Source organism: Mugil cephalus, chromosome 18, assembly GCF_022458985.1.
Source record: "Mugil cephalus isolate CIBA_MC_2020 chromosome 18, CIBA_Mcephalus_1.1, whole genome shotgun sequence".
Classification (NCBI taxonomy): domain Eukaryota; kingdom Metazoa; phylum Chordata; class Actinopteri; order Mugiliformes; family Mugilidae; genus Mugil; species Mugil cephalus.
The window spans coordinates 7,390,474-7,412,884 of record NC_061787.1 but is presented as its reverse complement, the minus strand read 5'-3'; the positions used below and the strand labels follow the sequence as shown (position 1 = coordinate 7,412,884).

General features: G+C 42.3%; 1 protein-coding gene across 2 annotated transcripts in view; it reads right to left on the bottom strand.

The window, feature by feature from the left end:
* Nucleotides 1-856: 856 nt before the first annotated feature.
* Nucleotides 857-22,411, bottom strand: part of oxsr1b (oxidative stress responsive kinase 1b) — a 40,835-nt gene continuing 19,280 nt past the window's right edge. The window contains exons 4-19 of one of the 2 annotated variants that reach the window (XM_047568366.1): nt 19,398-19,539; nt 11,444-11,499; nt 11,073-11,182; nt 10,562-10,663; nt 10,321-10,454; nt 10,028-10,076; nt 8,706-8,771; nt 8,475-8,597; nt 8,184-8,261; nt 6,333-6,368; nt 5,358-5,543; nt 5,185-5,240; nt 5,037-5,089; nt 4,845-4,913; nt 4,190-4,254; nt 857-3,697 (exon numbers count right to left, since the gene is read on the bottom strand). In XM_047568366.1, coding sequence (XP_047424322.1) covers nt 3,623-3,697; nt 4,190-4,254; nt 4,845-4,913; nt 5,037-5,089; nt 5,185-5,240; nt 5,358-5,543; nt 6,333-6,368; nt 8,184-8,261; nt 8,475-8,597; nt 8,706-8,771; nt 10,028-10,076; nt 10,321-10,454; nt 10,562-10,663; nt 11,073-11,182; nt 11,444-11,499; nt 19,398-19,539 — 1,400 coding nt within the window. In that variant the 3' untranslated portion in view covers nt 857-3,622. The remainder of the gene's footprint in view (nt 3,698-4,189; nt 4,255-4,844; nt 4,914-5,036; nt 5,090-5,184; nt 5,241-5,357; nt 5,544-6,332; nt 6,369-8,183; nt 8,262-8,474; nt 8,598-8,705; nt 8,772-10,027; nt 10,077-10,320; nt 10,455-10,561; nt 10,664-11,072; nt 11,183-11,443; nt 11,500-19,397; nt 19,540-22,411) is intronic. The other variant, XM_047568367.1, reaches the window with a different exon arrangement.

The window sequence follows — 22,411 nt, the reverse complement described above, 5'->3', positions numbered from 1 at the left end:
TGATGAGGTCCATGCAAAAAACTGCAGTTCATCAAGTGGCCACTTGAGGCTGGTTCCAATGGGGAGGAAATCCCCATAGACCCACATGTTTAAAAGCCCAATTTTACAGCATTATTAAACATGTTTTTTCTAATTTGTTTAGTTTTTATGAAAGTTGAAAATTCTGCATAGTTAAGTGCGTTCCCGCCTTGAGTGAGCCAACAGCTAACAGCTAGCAGAGAGTTGGGTGGGTCTCAACATGTGACAAGATCCTCGTGTCCATATTATTATATTAGTATATATTATATATTAGTAGTCGAGTGTGGGCGGAGTAAAGCTCATCCAATAAGGCCACTTCGGGCTCCGCCCACTTCGTGCTACATTTTCAAGGTTCAGAATCCAATGAGTGACATCAGGATGGGTTTGTCGACAGTATATACCAGTGCTGCCCAATTCCGGTCGTCGGGGGCCACTGCCCTGCATGTTTTTGATGTTTCCTTCCTCCAACACACCTGATTCAAATGAATGGCTCCATATCGGGCCAATGCAGAGCTTGATGACGAGCTGATCATTTGAATCAGGTGTGGTGGAGGAGGGAAACATCAAAAACATGCAGGGCAGTGGCCCCCGACGTCCGGAATTGGGAAACACTGGTATATACAGTCAATGCTCATAATGCAGGTTGTACAATGAGAGCTGAGTCATGCTTTAAGATGGTGAACGCACACTGAACATGGAGGGACTGGGAGCAATAACAACAAATAACACGAAGACCAGAAACATGATGATAGAGACTTGTGTGATGTTCTTATATGTTTTTTCTTATAAATTTAGTTCCACTTTGTACATTAAGACAAATCAGACCAACCTAACGGAGTCTGGTATGCTCATTCTTTATTGATTAAAAATAATCAAGGGAAACATGCTTTTGAACTCCAAAACGATCAAAAAATAAAATAAAATAAAATAAAATAAAATAGAGCAAATGATAGAATGAAGAAAGAAATACTGAAAACAGGTGGAAAATTCAAATATGTTACAGCCTTGATGAGTTATTGCCTGGACACAAGAGTTTCTGCCGGTCATCTGCTCAGTTCGCTACAGTTTTAGTTGTTAGACTGTGTGTAAACAGGACAGAGGAGACTGCTGGAGGAAAGGATGAGAACGAAGGAATTAGATCTTCAACTTATTCAGAAGCAGGACCCAATCTATGCAACACACACACACACACGCATCTCTCTCATAGAGCTCGTACGCACTCAATCCTGTACTTGTCAGCAGTTGGCTGCAGACCACATCAGGAGAATGACACCAAATACTGCAGTTTGGAAACTTAAAGAGTGACACTGTGTTTTCCGACGTTTGCCGTCGCTCCACCTCGAGAAGACAAAATCAACACGCCTGTGTATCTTTATTTCAGGTATCTTCAACAAGAAGTAACAAGAACCACATTTCAAAGACACTGAAAGTCTGAATGAAAACCCCGACGGATGAGTCGGGGCAAAGAAATACACTTGGTCGTCTTCAATTTAAGGCGTAAAAGCGTAAAATTGAACATGTTTCTAGTCAAAATACAAAGAGTTCCTCTTAACGTTTTTATCGGCAAGCAGAAATGCATTCAGTTTCATTCAATATGGCCTCTGGAGGGTTATAACATCATCACATCACCAAATTAATACGGTAAAAACCTCGCTGGCATTTCAGGTCTACAGAGTGTCGAAAACGAAGCTCCCGCTGGCATCGGCGCCAAAAACCGCAAAGATGCACATTCATCATCAAAACCGTGTCGTCAACGCACAAGAGTGTGAAAGGACACCTGCTTTTTTCAAAACTGAAGGAGAAAGAAATAAATGTAGCTGTTTAAAAAAAAACAAATGACGACAAAGCAGCTGTGAGAGTATCGGGATGTGGATTAGAAGAACTAGCTGCTGTAAACAGCCTCCATTTGGTTTTGGTTAAGAGTTGGAGACGATGCTGCCTCTGCTGCTGTTGGCGGCCAGGCGTTAAAGCAGGACAGCTGTGGCTCCACTGGAAAAATCTACCAAATGAGTTGAAATTTATCTGCCGGGTAAGCGTAAGCGAGGATCATACCGTGCAGCAAGCAACGGCACGTCCTTTGAAACGGGGGGGGGCTCTGAGCCGAATTTGCAGCGTCTTCCTTCACGTGGCGACACGACCCACAAATCGCGTCATGAGACAGAAAATAAAGGCCAAGAGTGAAACACCCGGTATAAAAACAAATCAAAGCCAAATGTCATTATTTACACACTAGAGGTTAAATCAAGTACTTACTTTTCATCCACATAAACAAATATGCACTTAAGTCTTTTCTCTTTTCTTTCTTTCTTTTTTTTTTTTTTCTCCTTTAAGAATTTGAGAAACCATATCCAAACAATATACCAACAGACACACACATCTGGTCATACAACAGGTGTGGTTTCAGCAGAGGAAAAGCTTTTACTCAGAAGGCAAAGGCAAATTTTCTACGTGGATCACCTGATTTCATTCTACGCGAATTTTTAATTATTACGGTACCTTCAAAACCAGAGAAAATTAATTTTGGGTCAAGGCTACATTTACGCGGACACTAGTATTCCACTTAAAAATTGGAATAATAGACGAAACTGAATATAAGTTTAAGTTTTAATCAAACTGATAGTGGTGGTGTAATTATGATAATCCGAAATTCTGAGCAAACATCAGGCGATAAATTTCCAGAGGGGACAGAAACCAATGTTGTTTTCAAAAAATAAATAAATAAATAAAATTAAAAAATTTGGGGTCCAGATTGGTCATTTTTATAGAATGAATTCAGTATCAATGATAAAACTGGGGGGAATAAAAAAAAAGTCAAAAAAGATCTATATATGTATGTTATTTTACATAGTGTCCATGTAAAGGCAGCCTCATCTATTTATCTACTTACATAATAATACTTGGGTTTTAATGTTAACAAATCACAGTGCCGAGTTGTTTTAGAAAACAAAACGCACATTACTTCCACATTTTTTAAGGCTCAATTTTATCTTAAGATTCGCCGATGATAACGAATAAAGAACAGAGCGAATCTCTTAATTACTTCCTCCAAAGTTAAAAAGTTTGCCTCTGATGAAACCACATTCGCGCAACATAGTCAGACAACATAATGCTCCAAACGGTAACTGGGGACGTCCCCCCAAAAAACGTGCATTCAGTAGTTCTGATGAATATAAGGCATTGTTACACTTATTCAAGGGCGTTAGTTCAGATTGTGCAAATGCATCACATATTAGAGAAAAAGAACAGAACGAGGGAGAATGGAAAAAAAAAACAAAAAAACAACGGTTTGCTGTGGATACTTGCATCCTTCTACATGTACTCTGTAAACTTTTTTTTTTTCGAGTCATTTTCACTGTACTCTTCTGATACTTCAGCTGACCACCCGATTCAACGCGGCGGCGGCTGCTGGCGGCGGCGCAGTTTAATCCTACAGGTGACACAATGGTACTGTTTTCTTTGGCAGTAGTGGTTTCTTTACAGCCATGGAAAGAAAAAAAAATGCATTGAACTATTATTATTTTTTTTGTTTGTTTTTTTTGTTGTTTTTTTTTTTTTCAATTTTCACATTTTTTAGGCAAGTCACGGTCCCAGGTAGAACAACAGTTTAACTAATGCTGAGCTGAGCAAAGCCCATCAACTTGACGTCGTCTGGTATTTCAGATCCCTCGATTCCAGAAGCCTGTGGAAATTAAAGACGCGGATTCAGGATTCAGACAAAGACGATATGAGATGGATTATGTATAAAATGCAAAAGTGATAAATCGGTTGTGAACTGCACGTTAACTAGCAAAATAAAAGAATGAGACCATTGGGAATATTTACATTTTCCAAAGACATATGAAATTAAAAAGATGATAAGATAACCCTTTACGACTAAATTACAATATATTAACTTCCAAACTCCATCCACCATCTTCTGAAAATGTCAGCAAACATGAGAACTTTGACCAAACAGACAATTTATGAGGTTTTATGAGGCGGAGAATATTACAAGAGGGTGCGGTTCACATGGAAATTTTCTCATGAAAACAGGCATATGTCAGAATTATAATAATAACCTTTATCTAGTTAAAAAAAAATTAAAAATTATTTCTGAAAAATAAATCATTTTATCGTTTCATTATACACAGTTTAATATTAAGTTGGAAAAGACCTGAATTAAAAGTCTCACCAGTTTGAAAGTGACGTTTTTATTGGCTTGAGGCTCATCAACTATTTTCTGCAAATTTGCAGCAACTGGAAAAAAGAAAAGAGTGAGAAAAGTGAGAAAACATGTTTGAGTGTTTTAAGACATTAGCACCAGCAGGAGAGCCGATTAACTGTTAAGCTCCATTTTGAAACTTAACAACTACCTACTATATGTGTTCTATATTAAAATCAGCCTAGTGCTATTTCTAAATACACATTATTATCATCATTATTTCACATTTAATATTAAGCTATTCCTTATCCCTTTACTAAAATATGTTGGATTCATGTTACTGTGCATTTAAAGAAACTTAAAATTGTTGGTTAAATTATTGGCCATTAAAGTTGGCCAGTTCAATAATAATAATAATACAAAGGGAGTCTAAAAAAGCCAAATAATTAGGAACGGGGGCGGTAACATAACGCTGTTTAATGTGGCAACTGAGGACAGGAGCGCACACACCAACACGACCTTAAAATCGACACCAAAATATCATCATCCAACGTAACATTGATAGTTTATTCTTGTTATTTACATTTTCTTTTGCCCCTTTTCATCAGCAACACTTAAAATACACTGTATATTCCTGTTAAACTCGCGTCCTGTGATGGCAGAGGACTGATGTTATATCGCTCACCTATTACTAAGTCCCTCCCGTCCACCAGGCCTGCTGACACCAGCTCCTGGGACACGCCATCTGCTGTGTCTGAAAAACCAGAGACACGGACTGTGACGGCTGACCAAAACAGAGGACAATTAACGAAGAAAATATTACACAGGACGCAAACGAGGATTAATCATTTCCTAGAGTTCAGCACAAAAAACGTACCTCTCCCTGGCATAAACTCAAAGCGGATGTCATTCAGCTCCTTCTTTGAATTTCTGAGGGGCATGTCGGAAAGAGAGAAACTGTCAGGATGCTGCCAAGCACAAAGAGAACCTGGCCGTACAAATCACTGGCTGATTTTCTGACATACCTTAACCTTAAAACCAGACTAATGGGAGCCTTCACATCACCTGGTACAGCTGGAATCTGTTGAAAGAAATAAAAAACGTGTCATTTGACTACTAAAATTGGAGCTGCAAACAATAACAGCTCGTGCTTTTAAACAGAAGCATTGGATGGGAAGTAAAAGCCCCGGAGACTGGCCTGGGGGACAGCAGCAGCAGCAGCAGGAGCAGGTACACCTGGTGTTGGAGACGCAGCCTGGGCAGTGGATTGAGTGTTGACTGGTGTGGGCTGCAGTGGAACCTGGCCTGCAGCCTGAGGTAGTTCAGCCTGACCTGCAGCCATTGGCTGAAGGTGGCTAGTTAAAGGCTCAGGAGTCTGGAAAACCTGAGGGAGATATGTGTTAGTTGGTTGTTTAGTCCAAAAGAGTGAATCCCATTAACTTTGGTAATGTCTGAAGGTTTTTTTTAAGTATTGAGCCTCTACCTATTATATGTGGTCTATATTAAACACTTCTGCCTCCATTTATCCCTTTACTAAAATATGTTAGATTCATGTTAATGTGAATTTAAAGAAATCTAAATTTGTGGGGAAAAATAAAAAAAAAATACATAAAAATGTGTAATCAGGCAAATATTTTGCAACCCCCTCTTGCAGTACCTGCAGACTCCCCTAGGGGTCGCGGCCTGCCTGTTGTAGACCTATGTTACATGTCCACCATGAGGTTTCATTTGTGGGTTTGTGGTGCAACATCTCATTTATTGCGTCATTCCTCACACTACTTACACTCTTTTTTATTTAATTTCACAAGATATTACTTATATTTTCTTTTCTTTTTACTTGTGGTTCTTTAATGTGCAACTACTGTGACCAAGCAATTTCCCTTGTGGATCATTAAAATCCATCTAAGTCTAAGTCTAATTACATTTGCATCATCTTATGTTTGCTGATAATGGAGGAAGTGTGGCATGCTAATAATTAATACTAAACTCAAGACAGTTTTTCAATAGTTCCTCTACTTCAGCAAGAATATATTTTATATGCAATATATATTACAGTGCACATACGAACATTTTATAAGCTCTGCTACAATGAAATTATACTCAGGCTGTGGGTGTAATTACGAATTGGTTTAACATGCTTTTAAAATCTAAACCAAACAGCGTTCACACTCACCTCTGAATTCTGCGATCCCTCCTTCACTCTGGGTGACTGTTAAAAACAGAAGTGAGAGATCAGAGAAGGACTTTCACCGCGAAGCCTTGAGCAAAAGTAAAAACAGCAGCAGTGGATGCAAAGGAAGACACACAGGAAGCGAAAGAGGCAACAGACTAAAACGGCTCACTCGTTTACTGTCGGTTGGGTTTGTCGTGACCTCCTCTAAGGTGAATGCAGTGAAGATATCGATGAGGTGGCAACAGAGGAATCAAATGCACCTCACTGACTGGTGGGTCACATTAAAGCACTTAGTAAGAAGACTTTAATATGTCAACCAGTGGAGACATTGCTCCAGAAAACAGCATTTCCTACATAATAATAATAATAATAATTCTGACCGTATATAATCTCCCAGCTTGATTTTTTTAAAGATAAAGTCTATGCTATAAATTATAATGACTTGTAAACGAGTGACAGCACATATTCTTCAACCGTAGCCGTGTTTTTTTAGTTTTTGAAAAGCAGAGGAAGCGGCATAAGTGAATCCAAAAATCGAGTCAGAGTCAGTCTGCACAAATTAAATAAATAAATAAATAGATAAATAAATAACAGTCCGACTCCAAGGAACAGAGAGGCAAAGAGAAGAGCTGCAGGCCAGAATGAAGACAAACCGACACGACTGAGAGGACACACACTCATTGGCCACTTCATTAGGTACGCTAGCAGGTAGTGAAGGCGAATGCATTCCAATAAAACGGCGCCGCGCAAAATCCTCCGTCACAACTGTGACGACGTCCAGTTTGCGGTGCTGTTAAGTCAGATTGGACTGAACTAAACTGAGGCTGTACGACACGGCTACAAAACCACAGCTGAATCAAAAGCAGCTATTTAAGACAAATGCAAACAATCACGGCCTTCATGAGGATCAGATTTAGTGTAGGGCTGTTACATCAGAGTGCATTTGACTTCGCTAGTGTACCTAATAAAGTGGCCGCTGAGTGTGTGTTGCATCTGAGCTGATGGGAGTTCTCATTGCATGAGCTCAGCATCTGTCTCTGCAGGCGCTCAGCCGCGGGCTCCAGTGTTTCATTTTTAGTTTCACCGAATTAGTATTTGTCTGTGGGAGACTGGAAATTTAAAAATCCATTAGAATTAATGTAGGAATTTAAAGTTCAGTTTGCCAACAAGCAGCCAATTACAAAGCAGTGGGAAAGGAGAAGAGATATTGTAAAAAATTTTAATTCCTCGATGGTCATTAGTGCTCAGCTTCAAAATCACTTTACTTGCCTGGTTTTTATTAAATATAAATATGATTTGGTCAGTATAGATTAAAAATAAATAAATAAATAAATTGAGAAGAGAAAAAGAAATACAGATGGCTTCCAGGAAAGTTAACTCTCAGTCCTTGCAGTGTTTCGATACCGCCTTCTCTAATCTACTCACAATCTCTGCGACACGTGAGCGACACCCGCGCAGCTAGTAGCTTCCCACGTGATTTACCGCTCTTTAAATAAAGACACCTACAGTACTGACTAATGGGCTCTGACTTGTGGGTCAAATTCCACATGCATGTGACCTGAAGCGTGCAGATTTCTCCTCCAGCTTTTCCTTCCAACGAACCCGTTGCGCAACTCAGCCTGTTAGTTTTATTAGTTTATAAAGAGCTCAAATAAAGTAAAAAATAAAAATAACAGCTTTAGGCTTCTCAACTGGATCGATATTTAACAAAATGCCAAATTTAAAGTGTGCGCAGCCCCAACGCTAACAGGTCATCTGTCCTCCCTAGCCATCGCGTGCTCCCCGGCTAACAGGCGAGAGTCCTTCCTTGTTAGGGGAACGCCATCTGTATTGTGGTGGCAAGTGAACAACCCTGGATGCAGGCAGCTCGAGTGGGTAGGAGAAGCGCACTTGTCGCCTGGGGGCGCTAACAGGCTTCACCTGCTGCTCCTTGGCCGTCAGAACAGAACATACACACATAGGGGAGACTCAGTGGAGAGACAATGGACAAACACGCTACTGCACAGACATGAGAATGACAGTTTAAACAGAGTACAGCGACTACAAGACATGACACGTGGAGTACAGCTGAAGTGTTAATGTGAAGGAGGAGTTGGTGGTGGTGGTGGTGGTGGGGGCCCAAACCGAGCAGGCTCCTCTCACCCTTAAGGCCGCAACGGCTGCTTTTCCTTCTTCGCTCTCTTCGTCCAGCTCGTCGTCGCTCCACTCCCACTCGCCGTCCTCCGTTTTATGCAGCCGCCCGCTGGAGCCCGGGACTCGACGTACCTGCACACAGCATTCGCACAATGGAGCTCGTCTTCTTAGCAAAAAAAAACAAAACAAACAAAAAACAAAAAAAGCTGTAGGTTATTTAAAGCGTCATCGTCGTGTTACCTTTTTCGACCTCTCCGTTATTGTGGGCGCCCTCTGAAGTAACTTCTCATTTAAATACTCGTGAGTCTGTAACAAGAGAAAATAAAGTCTTATACGTCATTTTTTGTGGCAGGGGTCTAAACTCGGCCTAGTGCCATTTACATTATTATTATCATTTTGCACTCAATATTAAGTTATTTAAATAACGCACAGGTTCAAATTTCAAACATGTGCAACAGTCGGGTGGCAAAACATTTTGGCTGATGAGAGTAAGCTGCACTGCTAGCTTCTCTTCTGCTAATACTACAGCATGCCTCTGGGATTTTCACTTAATAGGCAGTCAGTCTGTAATATGCTGCCTCGTGATTGGCTCAGCAGCAAGAGGGGCGGGGCCCTACTGTGCAATTGACAGGTCTCAGCTAGTGTGGCGCTCTGTGAAGTGCCGACTGAAAGATAACCTCGATTTACTAAAATATGATGATTCGAGTTAATGTGCACTTAAACAATATTAAAAAATATACGAAAAATGTCTAATCAACCAAAGATTTTGCGACCCCCCCTGCACAACCTCAGCGGACCCCACTGTTGAAGACCTGTGATTTAAGGGTTAAAGACATCTAGTCAAACCTGTGATCAAATACACGATCACGCAAATAACTTTTAAGGCGTTACATAACTTGGCTCTGCTACTTATCAGTGCAGTACTCAAAGTGCAAAACTGCTTGTCCTCATCTGAGAATCTGGTAAACAAATGTAAAAAGTGCCTACTCTGATACTTTAATTGTTTTTATTATTGTCTTTTAACAGCTCTGTCCTCCTGCAGACTGACAACAGTTCAAAGTTTGCCCATTTATCGTGGGCTAAATTGCTTCTTAAAACGATGACAAAGTCTGCCCCCTGCTGCGCAAACCGAGCATTGCAGTAGCCAGTGCTGACACAGATCAGAAAAGCCAGCCAGGTTGTATTTGGGCTGTGTGTGACTCGCTGAGCCAGCACTCTAGTTGTCCCGGTTGCTAGGGTACAAGGTAGCCTAGAGGCTGGCGTAGACTGCTTATCCCTGCCTTTGTTAGAAATGGCTCTGCGTTGCCAATAATGAGAAGAATGCTGCAGTGACCTCAGCGTGGGTCAGACGCACTAACAAGCTGAGAAGTACCCCAGGTCGCAACAGTCAATTCACACGTTCAGATCACACCTTCCAGAGCTAAAACATATCCATTAACAGTAATAAAGAGGTCAAACCTAAGCACTTGTTTAAAACACGGGCCTCTAATCCTGATTCAGGGGTGATGCTGACTCACTGTGTAGCCAACAGTGTAACGTCCAGAGGGAGCTAAAGCACCTACCTTTGCTTTCTGAAAGAATTTATGCTTCAACAACTCTGAGGAGGTTGGCCTGAAAAAAACAAAACAAAAAAACAGCAGCATGACACTGAATTCGTTCTATTTAAACGTCGATGTGAATGTGAATCTTCTAATCATATGTTTCACAGAGCGAGGTGGAACAAAACGACTGCTCGGGACAAAGAAAGCAATTTCACGCCAATTTGCTATACGTGTGCTAAGGCCCACAGCTGTGCGCCGCGTGCTCCAACACATAAATGCAGATGAAAATAAAAATACAGGATCTGTTTGTGCACCTTTTTTCCGGGTCCTTCTGTAGACACAGTGAGATCATCTTCCTGAACGACTTGCCGTATTTCTTCACCATCTCCTTGTCCGTGATGCCGGTCTCCAGACTCGGCGGGTCATTCTGCAGCGTCAGCATCAAGACCTGAGCACACAAGAAACGCTCTGACTCAAAGAAACGTATGGCGTATTTATATATACATCTATAATAATAAATAGTTATCAGGTATTAGGCAGGTACGGCGTCCCTACCTTCATCGGTGGGTATTTGTGATAAGGTGCGGCTCCGGTGGCGAGCTCAATGGCCGTTATCCCAAAGCTCCAAATATCTGCTTTGAAATCATAGCCCCTCACCTGTTGAAAGGAAACATATGTGCACATCAGCTCTGCCTCCATCTTAAATTGAGTGGAAGTTCACGCATGTAAAACCTGAAAGACGCACGTTGGCATAAGAAAGCAAAAACATTTTAACAATACAACACTTAGCATAATTGCAAGTCATTTTTAGACTCTTGTTTTACCAAAAACATTTAAATATCACTATTAGGCATTTATGCTATTAGGCTAATGAATTGTAAGGTGCCCCCACAGAGAATCCTTTCAGGGTAGGATATATATACCATTTCAAGTGCCACTGTCTTACTATGATGTGCATGATGTACGATGGCAGAAGCTCTACAGAGATCAGAGGTTATAAATGCAGGGGCTGTAAGTGTTACACACAGCACATTAAATCAAAGAGAAAAAAAGCTGCTTTTGTGACCTGTTCCATGACCTCTGGTGCCATCCAGCACGGTGTCCCCACGAACGTCTTGCGCACTTTATTTCGAGTGATGTCTCCGCCCGTGGCTAGAAAGGCACTGACGCCGAAGTCTGAGGGAAAAGAAAAACGAGACAAACACAAATGTCACCTAAGCAGCGGGCGAGTCAACAGCGGCGCTGCCGTCGACCCAAATACCCCTCGGCAGACTCTGCCTGCGCCTGAAACCTTCGAGACGCTGAAGCGAGGGTGAGTCGTCTCGTTGTAAATGTGGCGGCGCCGAGGGTGAGGGAAGACATGCACTTATTCACACCTAATCTGGGTCACCAGTGACAGCTGACGGAAGATGGTGGCGTTGCCTTGTGGCTAAATACCTGCAATCTGCACCGAACCGTCGTCCCCGAGGAGAATGTTTCCAGCCTTAAGATCTCTGTGGAAAACAAGACACAGTGCATTAAACAAACACCTCTCACATGCAGCTGTCAGACAGCACAAATGATAAGTGACTCGGGCAGACAAAACACAGCCGAAACATTTACAGGCTGAAGAATTAAATTCAATTAATTATCAGTCTTCTCACGGGGCTCATTTTTCTATCTTTTTTTTTTTTTTTAACTCCCTCCCAGCCTTTATTACAGAAACACACAGTCTGTAGTTAATTTGTTCATCCCTGCTCAGCCTCCCCTGGTGGTGATAAGGGGATTCAGCAGGGACATCTGTCTGGCTGCCTGTCTGCTGCTGCACGGATCCAAAAAGCTGCCGTCTCACCAGACAGGCCGAGTCGTCATGGCAACAGACTTACAGAGACAAAAATGAGGGGGTCAAGTGAAAAGATGGGGATATATATAAAGTAAGGAGAGCGGCAGAGTCACGGAGGACAACGGTCAGTTCTGTGTAGTGTCCGTCCTTCCAAGTATTTCAGGAAACGAATGCACATTTTAATGATAATGAGACATGATACATGATGCACGATGCACGACGCACGACTTCCTGTCAGCCGTTCGGCAGCCACATATGCAGTCGACGCAGATCTTGAAACAAGGCGGACATATTCAAATAATTAAAAGGGGAAAAAATAAGAAGTGGCACAATCCGAACCACGGCGCGGTTCCACGTTGCTACCAGGAGGGGGCACTGGAGTAAAGAGCTTCAGCTGAGAGATAGGAGCCGTTTGATTATTCCTGCTAGCATATTGGTATGAATGAATGTAAAAATAGAATTCAGGATGAAGACGAGACGTGACACGGCTTCTAAGAAACAATGGCTTACTTTACCACTTTACTGATCGCGCAATTCAGACGTTATTATAAATTTTACGGGCAAATGGTGCAGAAACTGCACTAGATGGAAAGAGTTGTGTGTTAACTCAGATAAGGATTTAACAACTTCAAATGCACACTGAAAATGCGACTCGAGAGTCTTTGTGAGGCTCTAATCTTCACAAAAGCATTGGAGGGGAAGTCGTTTTGTATAATTTTGGTGTAAGTGCCCCCCCTCCCCTCCCCTCCCCTCGTGCAGTCTTCACAAGAGAGCTACTCAAGACACACAAGACCCAAGAGTTTGCAGGCCACACAGTTCAGGTCTTTTTCTTCAAGTCCTGATGAACGCTTGAGTGTAGAGGCCACTTTCAAGAAGAGTGCTCCATTAAAATACCACACAGTCAACAGATCTGGAGCGACAGGGGTGGGGAGTGGCGGAGCCCCTAAAGGGAGGAAGGCGGCATATGTGACATGTGAGGACCGTGAGCTGAAAGAAAAAAAAAAGAAAAAAGAAAAACAGGGATTCCCAATTCCAGACCCACACTGTATCCATACCTTCTCTAAGCACTGTGCTGCCACTAGGGATTTGCAAAGCATGTAGTATTTGTATTCGAATAAAACTCAAAATAGGTGTAAAAATCCGTTTGTTTTGAGTTACACTTCTAATTTATGATATGTAAGTGTAAAAATAAGTATTCTTAAATTATCCGTTCAAATAATTATGCATTTATATGGATTATTGGTTGACGTTTTTTGCATTAACTGCAGCTAATAGAGGTGATTTAGGGCTGACTTGAAGGGGCAGAACTTGACTGTGTGTCCGGTTGCTCCGTTGCTCCATTGCGTGGCACTGGTGTGTGAATGTGTGTGTTTGTGTGAACAAATGGGTAGATGTGTCTGTGACCGTAAAGCAGCCCAATAAGTAGAAAGTGGTTATATAAAAGCAAGACCTTTTACCATTACCAACAGACAATAGTTTGAAGTACCAAGCTAACGAATTGCTAACAGACGAATGCTAACATGAGAGAACGTGACTGCAGATGTCTCAGTACTAATGTAACGTAACGCAATAATCTCGCTTCCCAAAAGTTATAAGCTGCCTCTGCAACCCAGTTAAGGTTTGCAGAGGTTGAAAAAAAAAAAAAATCTTTTTGGCAAAAACAGTGATTCAGTTAAGTTGTTTTTGTCCGGTCAGAGCCTCCTCTGTTACGGAGCCCAGACTTTTCACTCCTGAACGTCACTCAATCCAGGCAGAAGCACAAATATCCACCGCGGTCACATGAGGAAAGGCAGCTTTTTTTTCTTAAGTATTTGTAAAAAAAACAACAAAAACATGTTATTTGTGCCTTTCTGTAAAACCGTATTCAGGTTCAGCTCCACCCGTGAGCCGTCGCTAACCGTCTCAGGGGAGAAAACCCTGATTTGTGTACTGTGTGTGGCAAAACTTTGATGTGCATTTTTGTCTAGACAAGTTCAGTTCAGTTCAGTTCAAGTTCAGTGATGTAACTGCCACACTGGGGAAAGTGCAGATGGGTTGGACGAAAACCGAACATGACAGCCTTCGCTAGTGGCTTTGAAAAAGCCCCCGTTAGATATGTCTGCTGCCGTTACAGACGTCTGTGCTCTGAGGCTCTCCAGACTGTCCCCCTGTCACTTTCCTGCTCCGACTTAACAGCAAGTTCACATCAGGTCACAGGATCTCCCAGTTTACTGCGTTCGCTACTATTTTCTCTGAGAATGCGGCCGTACGTTCACTTCACGTCGGCGTTGGCACGTACAACGGGGTTAATTTACATCTGGTAATTCGAGATGTCGCTTTTTAAGGATTGGAAGGAAGGACCGCTTGAGGGCTGAAAGGCTAGTCTGGGGGGGTATCCCAAAATACTTTCCCTCATTTACACAACCGCTGTCCCTCTCGCGGAGCCTTCTGGAGCCTGCGATTCAGGGATTGGGCTGGGCTAATGATGTACAGTACTTGTATTGTGGGCTTAATATAGGCCAATTAAACACCATGGTCTGCCAACTTACTCTGGAAACAAAACCTCCCAATGAGCAGCCACTATCTACAAGAGTCTACAGCGGTTTTATCTGCTTCATGAGGTCGTGCTAGTGGCTCAAGCTGCACAGGCACTGGTGGGTGGAAGCGTGTTAGAAGGCTAACTTAGCTAATTAATCCTAAAAGTACAACAGAGGCCAATGAAAATGTCAAGGGTTCCTCATTTGGGAACCATGAATGTCTCTGCACCACGTTTTTCCTCTTACGCCACGAGTGTGTTTTAATCGACCCATCACATGGGCATCGTTAATCTGCACTCAAAGCTTCATCGCAGTCCAAGTGAGCGGTGGACTGACACCGCTCGCATTCCTGCAGTCACTGCACTGGAGGGGCTACAAATAGACCAAGAATCAGAATGTATATATTTTGAAGCTGATGAATTTGTCGGCGACTCCACGGGCTACTAGAACATCCGTTTGAGACACTGCAACAAAATGAGATTTATCGAAGTGAAGAAGAATGCATCAGAGCGCTCGCGGTCTGTGCATGTTTCTATATGACATCATCGTCGCTGCAGCCCGCGGCGCGCCGCTGCCCAGCTCACGTGGAGTTCGCACGGCAAAATAAACGAGCAGCAATTAGCGGACGTGATTTTAAAAGTGCCGCACCGTGATACGAGACGTCGCACGAAGCGGCATCATTCACAAAGAGCGACTGCACCCCCTGGATCCATTCAAGAGGCTGTGGTGCGCTGCAGCACATTGTAATGCTTTGAGGAAAGAAAAAAGAAAAAAAAAAAAGACTGCTGAGTGCAGACAGTCATTAACATTCACGGGAGAGGGGGAGAGGAGGAGGAGGAGGAGGAGGAGGAGGAGGAGGAGGAGGGAGAGGGGGAGGAGGTGGTAACAATGCACCATGCAAGTTCAAAGAAAAACTGAAGCAGATAGGCAAAAAAGAAGAAGAAGAAGAAGAAAACAACCTTAAAGTTGCAGTAGTTATTTAGCTAAATGTTAGAACGGACATTCGGCTCGGTCTGAAAAACAACCTGTTCCTGTGAGTTGAGGCTAAAATGTTGCCACAAACAGGAAGGTGTCATGAATCGAAGTCACGCTGCAGATATGTGGAGTTCTCGTCATATTTACGACCGTCTGAAACGATAGCCAGCCGGTATCGAGGTGGGAACGGCCACGGTATGAAACTGTCAGGACGATTTATCGTCCTCATCTGGCGGTCCTTGCACCTTGCAGCTCCGCCGGGTCACCTCCGATGACATTACATCCTGGTGCCAGGCTCGCAGTGCCCCTAACAGGGCCGTAAAAAGGCGCGTTTATTAGGCGCCCCGAGGGTCTTCTGTGCAGACGAAATGCCTTTTCCATTCTCCTCTCTATTAAGAATACCCTTTAGACTGTAAAATCATCTCCCCTCTGCGTCTGTGTTTTGATTGCTTTTCTCCCATCGTGTGCGATTTAATTTTTTTCCAAATTATTATTATTTTTTTAATTGTAAAAAGTTTCCTTAAATGCACAGCCTCCAGAGACACCGTTGCTAAACCACATACCGAGTAATCAGTCGAGCAAAGCCCCCCCATGCACCTCATAAGTCAAGTGAGTTTTCAGAGTTGAGTAAGGCAGATAAATCACCGCAGCTAAATAATTAATGCCAGGGCTGATATTCTATAATTCAAAGGATGAAATATGTAGAGCGGGTGGTGTTCGTTTCTTATCACGGTGTCCACCTGCTGTTAAAGTTGGCGAACAAGTGTCACCCCTGAATCACGGACTTCCAGAGTTGCTGTGAATGAGGAGGTGGAGCAGTTTGCCGTCTAGTGGTAAATGTCTCTGGTCGAGCCTACAGCGCCGGCCGCGAGGCTCTAATTGCTTTCCTGCCGTTCGCGGCTGGATGGAACGTGTCATGTGACGGCTTTCGCTCATTTCTCCTTCCTCATGGAGCCTCACCCCCTGGAGTCTCTCCTCGTGCGATGAAGCTTTACACCGGGCGAACACGTAAAACACATGCACATATTTACACCAGCGACATTTTCGCTTCTCGGGTATTAATTCACATTTTCTTACTCACAAATCACGACTCTGGGAGAGACTGGGGACGCGAGGAGTTAATGGTCTGTGAACAATCCCCTAACGACTCTTTGGAGAGGGCACGGTGTTAAAAGCAGGTTTTTACTCAGGAAAAACATTTCCCTCGCTCTGGCATTGACCGATAACCCCGTCACATTACGCTGAGAGTGGATGCTTGCTTCCGGCAGCAGACGCATGCCGCATTGGATTTTCCTTTTTACTAAAACCAATCAATTAATCAGTGTTCACACGAGTTCCTTACATCTCTGTTCACCCTCTGTGATACACTGCAGGTTTGTCATCAGCAGCTGAAAGAGCTGAAGATGAAGATCACCGTCACTCGAGCCTTTTTACACATTTTTACTCTATATTTCTCGTTGACATGCTACTGTGAGAGCTGCTGAGCACTTAACCAAAGCTATGTATTATTTAAAAATGCAGCCTGTCCCGGGCTACATGTGCCAGTGGGAGGACAGGGAGGCAGTGATATAATCTTCGGAAGTATAGGAAGATTGTCGAGGCTTAGAGTTCACTGTAACAAGTTGACTGCAGGGGATTTAGCCAGGTCTTGACCCACGCTGGAGGGGACCTTTCAAGATTACATGCCTGGTGGTATAATCTGCCGTTAACCCTTTTTATTTAAGCACACTAAAGAAGTAACTCTTTAACAATAAGCACGAACAAATCTGCTTCTATAAATTGAGCTTTAACACTAACACTGTAGGAAAGGTGGAAAGTGAGCTGAGTGATTATTGTTGAAATAATTTTTTTTTTAGCGCTAAAAATGAATCCAGATTAACGCGTCTTCCTCTGGTCCCACTGGTGAAGTACACGGTCTCATGGCTGCTGTCCAACGAGGCTGCTCAAGCATGATCCTCACAACGACGGCACGAATATTATCTACTGACATGCTAGGGGTGGGTATTGCCAAGGACTTCTCGATACGATACGTATCACGATACTTGAGTCACGATACGATACATTATTGCGATATTATGATATTACAATATTCTACATAGTTCCAATTTATTGCATTTGTACAGAAAAAATGGTGGAGGAGGTGCGGAAGTTGTTCATGATTGGCCCAAAACTTTTCTTTTAAAATCGTTATTAAGGCATTCATAATCGGTATTATATCATAAGTATTGTGATATATTGCCATATCGATCATTTTTCCCACACACAGATAACTCCTCTGCTGCGGCTTGTTGTGTTTCTTCTTCAACTATTATTATTATTATTATTATTACACCTCAAGGTTCAATACTCTCCTCATTTAACTACTGAACTGTGTACAACAATGTGCAATATCTGACAATCACTATCTGTTTGCAATCCAATTGCTTTCTGTTCCAATTCAATACTTTTGTATATATGACAGTACTTGTATATTGTTTATTCTGTTCTCTTTTTTATCTTATTATTTATCTTTTACACAGTCCACTCATTATTTTTGATACTTTTCTGCCATTGTTACTTGGTTGTTGTTACGTTTCTTTGATGCCATTGATCTGAATGGTAGGAATAAATGCTCTTAATTTATAGTACTGTGGGCCATAGATGTCATAACTTATGCACGTAGCCAACACCAGTGAAGATTGCGAAGACGGAGAAGCAACCAGAAATACTAAAGCGGAAATACCAAGCGGACCAATCATAGTTCTTTTTGGGGAGGTGCATGTCAGCTATTAGCTATTAGTGATTAATGTTTCTCCAACCACCTGTAAAGTAAGTTCTAATAATACTTGCTCTTTTCCGGTTTCCGTGGAGGACTTATGAGATGGTTCTATATGTAAAAAAAATATATATCTGGCACAACTGGTTTGACATGCATGCATGTCTGATCTGATGAAGAATACCAACCAGTACCGCATACTGTAACTTAGCAGTAAACCTTCACCTAAATCTGAATCACATGTTAGGAATGTGATTTAATCTGCACTTAACGTAAAGGAATATCTGTTCTTTGGAAACTAAATGTTAAGGCAATGGTTCCCAACCTGGGTACAGCGGATGCACCACAACTTGTCTGAAATGAGCTCACCATCAATTTTCACCTGTTTCACTAGTTTTTAACCAGCATTGCGTGTGACTCTCTACATGTACAATATGCAGGAGTTAAAATATTCCCACACCGTGTCGGATCTCCGGCGTGTGTCGTTTGATCGTGATTCGAAAAAATATCAACATAGGAAAAAACAAAATGTTGATCCAAGAAATAAAGAAGAAATAAAAAGCTGCTGCACATATTTTAAACGATAACAGTGTCACAAAATATATTTTCTTCTCCTCTGGGTTAACATGTTACGCTATAATATCAGGAGTTTGAGTTGGAATTTAGAATTTCCAAGTTTTCATGAAGGCATCATCTAAGCTTACGTTTTTTCATCAAAGTCTGAAAGATGGAGAGAAATTTATGAATGTGTCCTAACTAAAAAACAAAAGACGTAAAAATAGCAAAAATAATAATAATAACTAATATTAAATGTTATGATGTACATTTTGTGAATTAGGGTTAGAATATGATCCACAGTTGCTTTTGTATAAATTCAAACTGAATTAAATGGTTAATCTGATAATTGAATAATTCAATTTGTATCTCTTTTTTTTTTTTTTTTAAATCCGTTTTCGGATCCCGGCATAATCATGTTATTAATTGGGTCAAAGGAAAATAATATTGGTAAAAATAAATAAAAGTGTGTGTTTTTTATGGTTTCATTCTATCACAGGCTTCACTTTACGACGACCACAGCACCCCACCCTGTCATTTCAATGTGCTCTAAACAAACACAAACTGCTCATAAAATCATGCTATCCACTGCAGTAAAGGTGGGCGAGACAGAAAGGAAAAAAAAATAAAAAATCAGGCCCGAGCATATTTCAGCTTAAAAAGCCCTCGAGGTGAAGCCTGATAAAGCCTGTGTACTTAGCAGTGATGAAAGGCTCTTTGCCAGCTTTATGATGGCACCGGGGTGAAGGGCGAAAAAAGCCTCGTTACCTGTGGATCTGTCCGTTCTTGTGCAGGTACTCCAGGCCCTCGAGGACATCCTTCAGCACGGTGGCTATGCTGGCCTCGTCCAGGACGCCCGTCTTGTGCTCGCCTCTCGAGATGATATGTTTGATCACGTCCAGCACCGAGCCTGGCGAACAAAAGGAAAAAAGCGGTTGATAAATAGGACAGATCTACGATGTCACGCTTCATTTTTCTCCGTTGGAAAGTAAATCATCCATAAAAACGTCCGGTTAAATAAACAGTTTTCCGAAGATCAAGCCCGGGCGCACATAAAAAGTCACCTCCAGCTAGCCTATATCATTCGTTGAGCCTAAACCTAAACCTACTTACTGTGAAAACACATACTTCCCGTTTGGATTGGCAGGCTTTCAGTCAAGATAATTCACGTATAATCTGATATTGTTTGGACAAATTTGATTGCGGGTACACAAGGACCTTTTTCCAGTTCCAGCAAAATAGATTTTTTTTTCTCTCTCTAAGGGAAAACAAATGATTTAGCCGTGTTACAACAAAGCCCTTTCACTGTAAACAGCAGCATGACCTTTTAATTTGGCCATGGCAAAACAAACCGATGGCATGCATTTTAAAGGGTAAATCCAGACGGTAAAAATAAATAAATAAATAAGTGAAAAACTACAGTGGTGTGAAAAAGTTCCTAATTTGATTATATATTAGTCAAAGATAACACAAAATTCAGTTTTGAAATTTTTATTATTAAGGGGAAAACGAAATTCACAGCATCTCAATAGGATTCAGGTCAAGTCGTCATTTTGTTTCTCTCCAGCCATTCATACGTGGACTTATGGAAAAATATTAGGGCCACCCATGAGAAATCGTGCACAGAAAAAGGTGGAACTGCTGAGAAAAAAAACTGGCTGTTCCATGTGTACTCATGGTGATTGTGAGGTCTTTGGCAGGATGGATAAACTGTGTGCGCTTGTTGGTACCCACAGGAAGTGTACCATGAGAAGTGTTAGTGTTTTGCGGAGACCTGGCTGCATGCGACTTCCTGGACCACAGTGAGTCCGTGCCCGGTGTCACGACGTCAACGGGCCGATACGATCACGCTCCTGAGCCTTAGAGTTTACATCCCACGAGGCAACAGTGTGTGACAATATCCAGGCCACTGCTGACATGCAACAGTCTAATACAATATATCAGGAATACAAGTGAAAAAATGACCACGATACAATTGTACAATTATATTCTTAATATTAATTAAGATAATACTCTTCTGCGGAGTACTGGGGACATGTCGGTACTGCTGGTTTGAATGTCAAATTTTGTCTCAAAACTGTATTTTGTTTTTTCAAAATTTAAATTTTTTCACAAAATTTACATTTTTTTTCTCAGAATTTCGACTTTCTTCTCGAAGTGCATGTTGAAAATGTTTTTCTCATTGGTTGCCCTAACACTCTTCCGTAAGACTTGCTTGTCTGTTCTGATCATGTTTTCACACGGGGCCATGTAGGTTTGGATTTTGTTTCCCCCTTAATAATAAAAATCTTCATTTAAAAACTGCATTTTGCATTTTACTTGTGTTATCTTTGACTAATATTTAAATTTATTTCACGATCTGAAACATTTAACTGTGACAAACGTGCAAAAAAAGAAAATAAATGTAGAAATCAGGAAGCTGGCCGACTCTTTCTCTTTCACAGCGCTGTGTGATTTCCGAGGTCTGAAGGAGAAAACAGCAGCGGCTCACATGGATTTATGACAACATCAGGGGACGTTTCTTTTGGATTTAGTCCTCTAAATTTAAATGACACAAATTTAGTTTGAGGCTTCCCGTCTGAGTGAGCTTGTGCACAGTGGCTCCAGTATTGACTCTCTATAATGTCTCTCTCTGCAGTTAAGTTTAACTTGTTCAAATTTGAAAAACTAAGCTCCACTTGAAGCTACCTAATGAGAGTAATCCTGACTTAAACCACTTTAGAACTTCGAAGAAAGCTACAGTCTAAGCAAACATGTCTTTCTCTTCGCTGAATGGGAGAACCAGTGCAGCTTTGTTAACAGAACCTGGCCTGGTTAGGGCCAAAGAGACAGGTCATCATGTCTCCCACAGCCTGGCTCCTGCTGCATAAAGGAGAGGACCCGCTGAAAAGTCAGACTGATGTCAGTGCACGGCTTCCTTTGTGCAACCTTCACCCCCCCCCAGAATAAAGAACATCCCTCTGAAAAGAGGTTCACCATTTGCATTCGGTACGACAGAAAATTGCGCGACACCGGTGAACGGGGGACAAAGCAGAGAAGCAAAAAGAATGCCACTTGCCCGACGAGCTTTTATTGTGCCGCAGTGAGACATCAACACAAACATCACGCAGCCACACACTGTCTATCTGCCCCCGTGGCTCGCCTGCAAGCCCACCCCCCCCCACCCTCCCGTCGCCACAGCGCTCGCAAACAAAAGCTGGAAACGGCCGCTTCGAGGTCCAGAAACCGTCCGCGGCACAATTCCAGGATTTAATTTATTGTGTTTTTTAGTGTGCGAAGATGTTTGTTTGCTCGATCACTTCAGGATGTCCCTCCCGCCTGCGGCGCTCGAGCGCTCGCCGCTCTGCCCCGGCAGGAGCCGACGGTGACAGGCCACCTGAGACCAGACAGCGTTATTGCAGTCGTAGACACAGCGAGACGGGAGGGAGGCAGAGCGGTAAGAGGGGGCGAGGGAGAGAGAGTTCAACGGGTTCTTTGCGCAGTGACGGTGCACGGCAGAAAATGTGATTCAGCGTCGAGGAGAAAAAAAAAAAAAAAAAAAAAGAGGAGCCGATTCAAAGAGAGGACAGGGGAGGAGAGGCGGGAAGAGCATCTTAGATGTGTGTCGGAGCGCGTGAGACGCCGGGTGTATGTATGTGTGTAGAAAGGAGTGCAGCCTCGCGTCTCTGATGTGACAGCTCTTTGAAGCTCATTGAGAAAAGGCTGCCTGTTTGAAGGAGGAACAGAGGAGGAGGAGGAGGAGGAGGAGGAGGAGGAAAAAAAAAAAGTCACACATGTTTCCC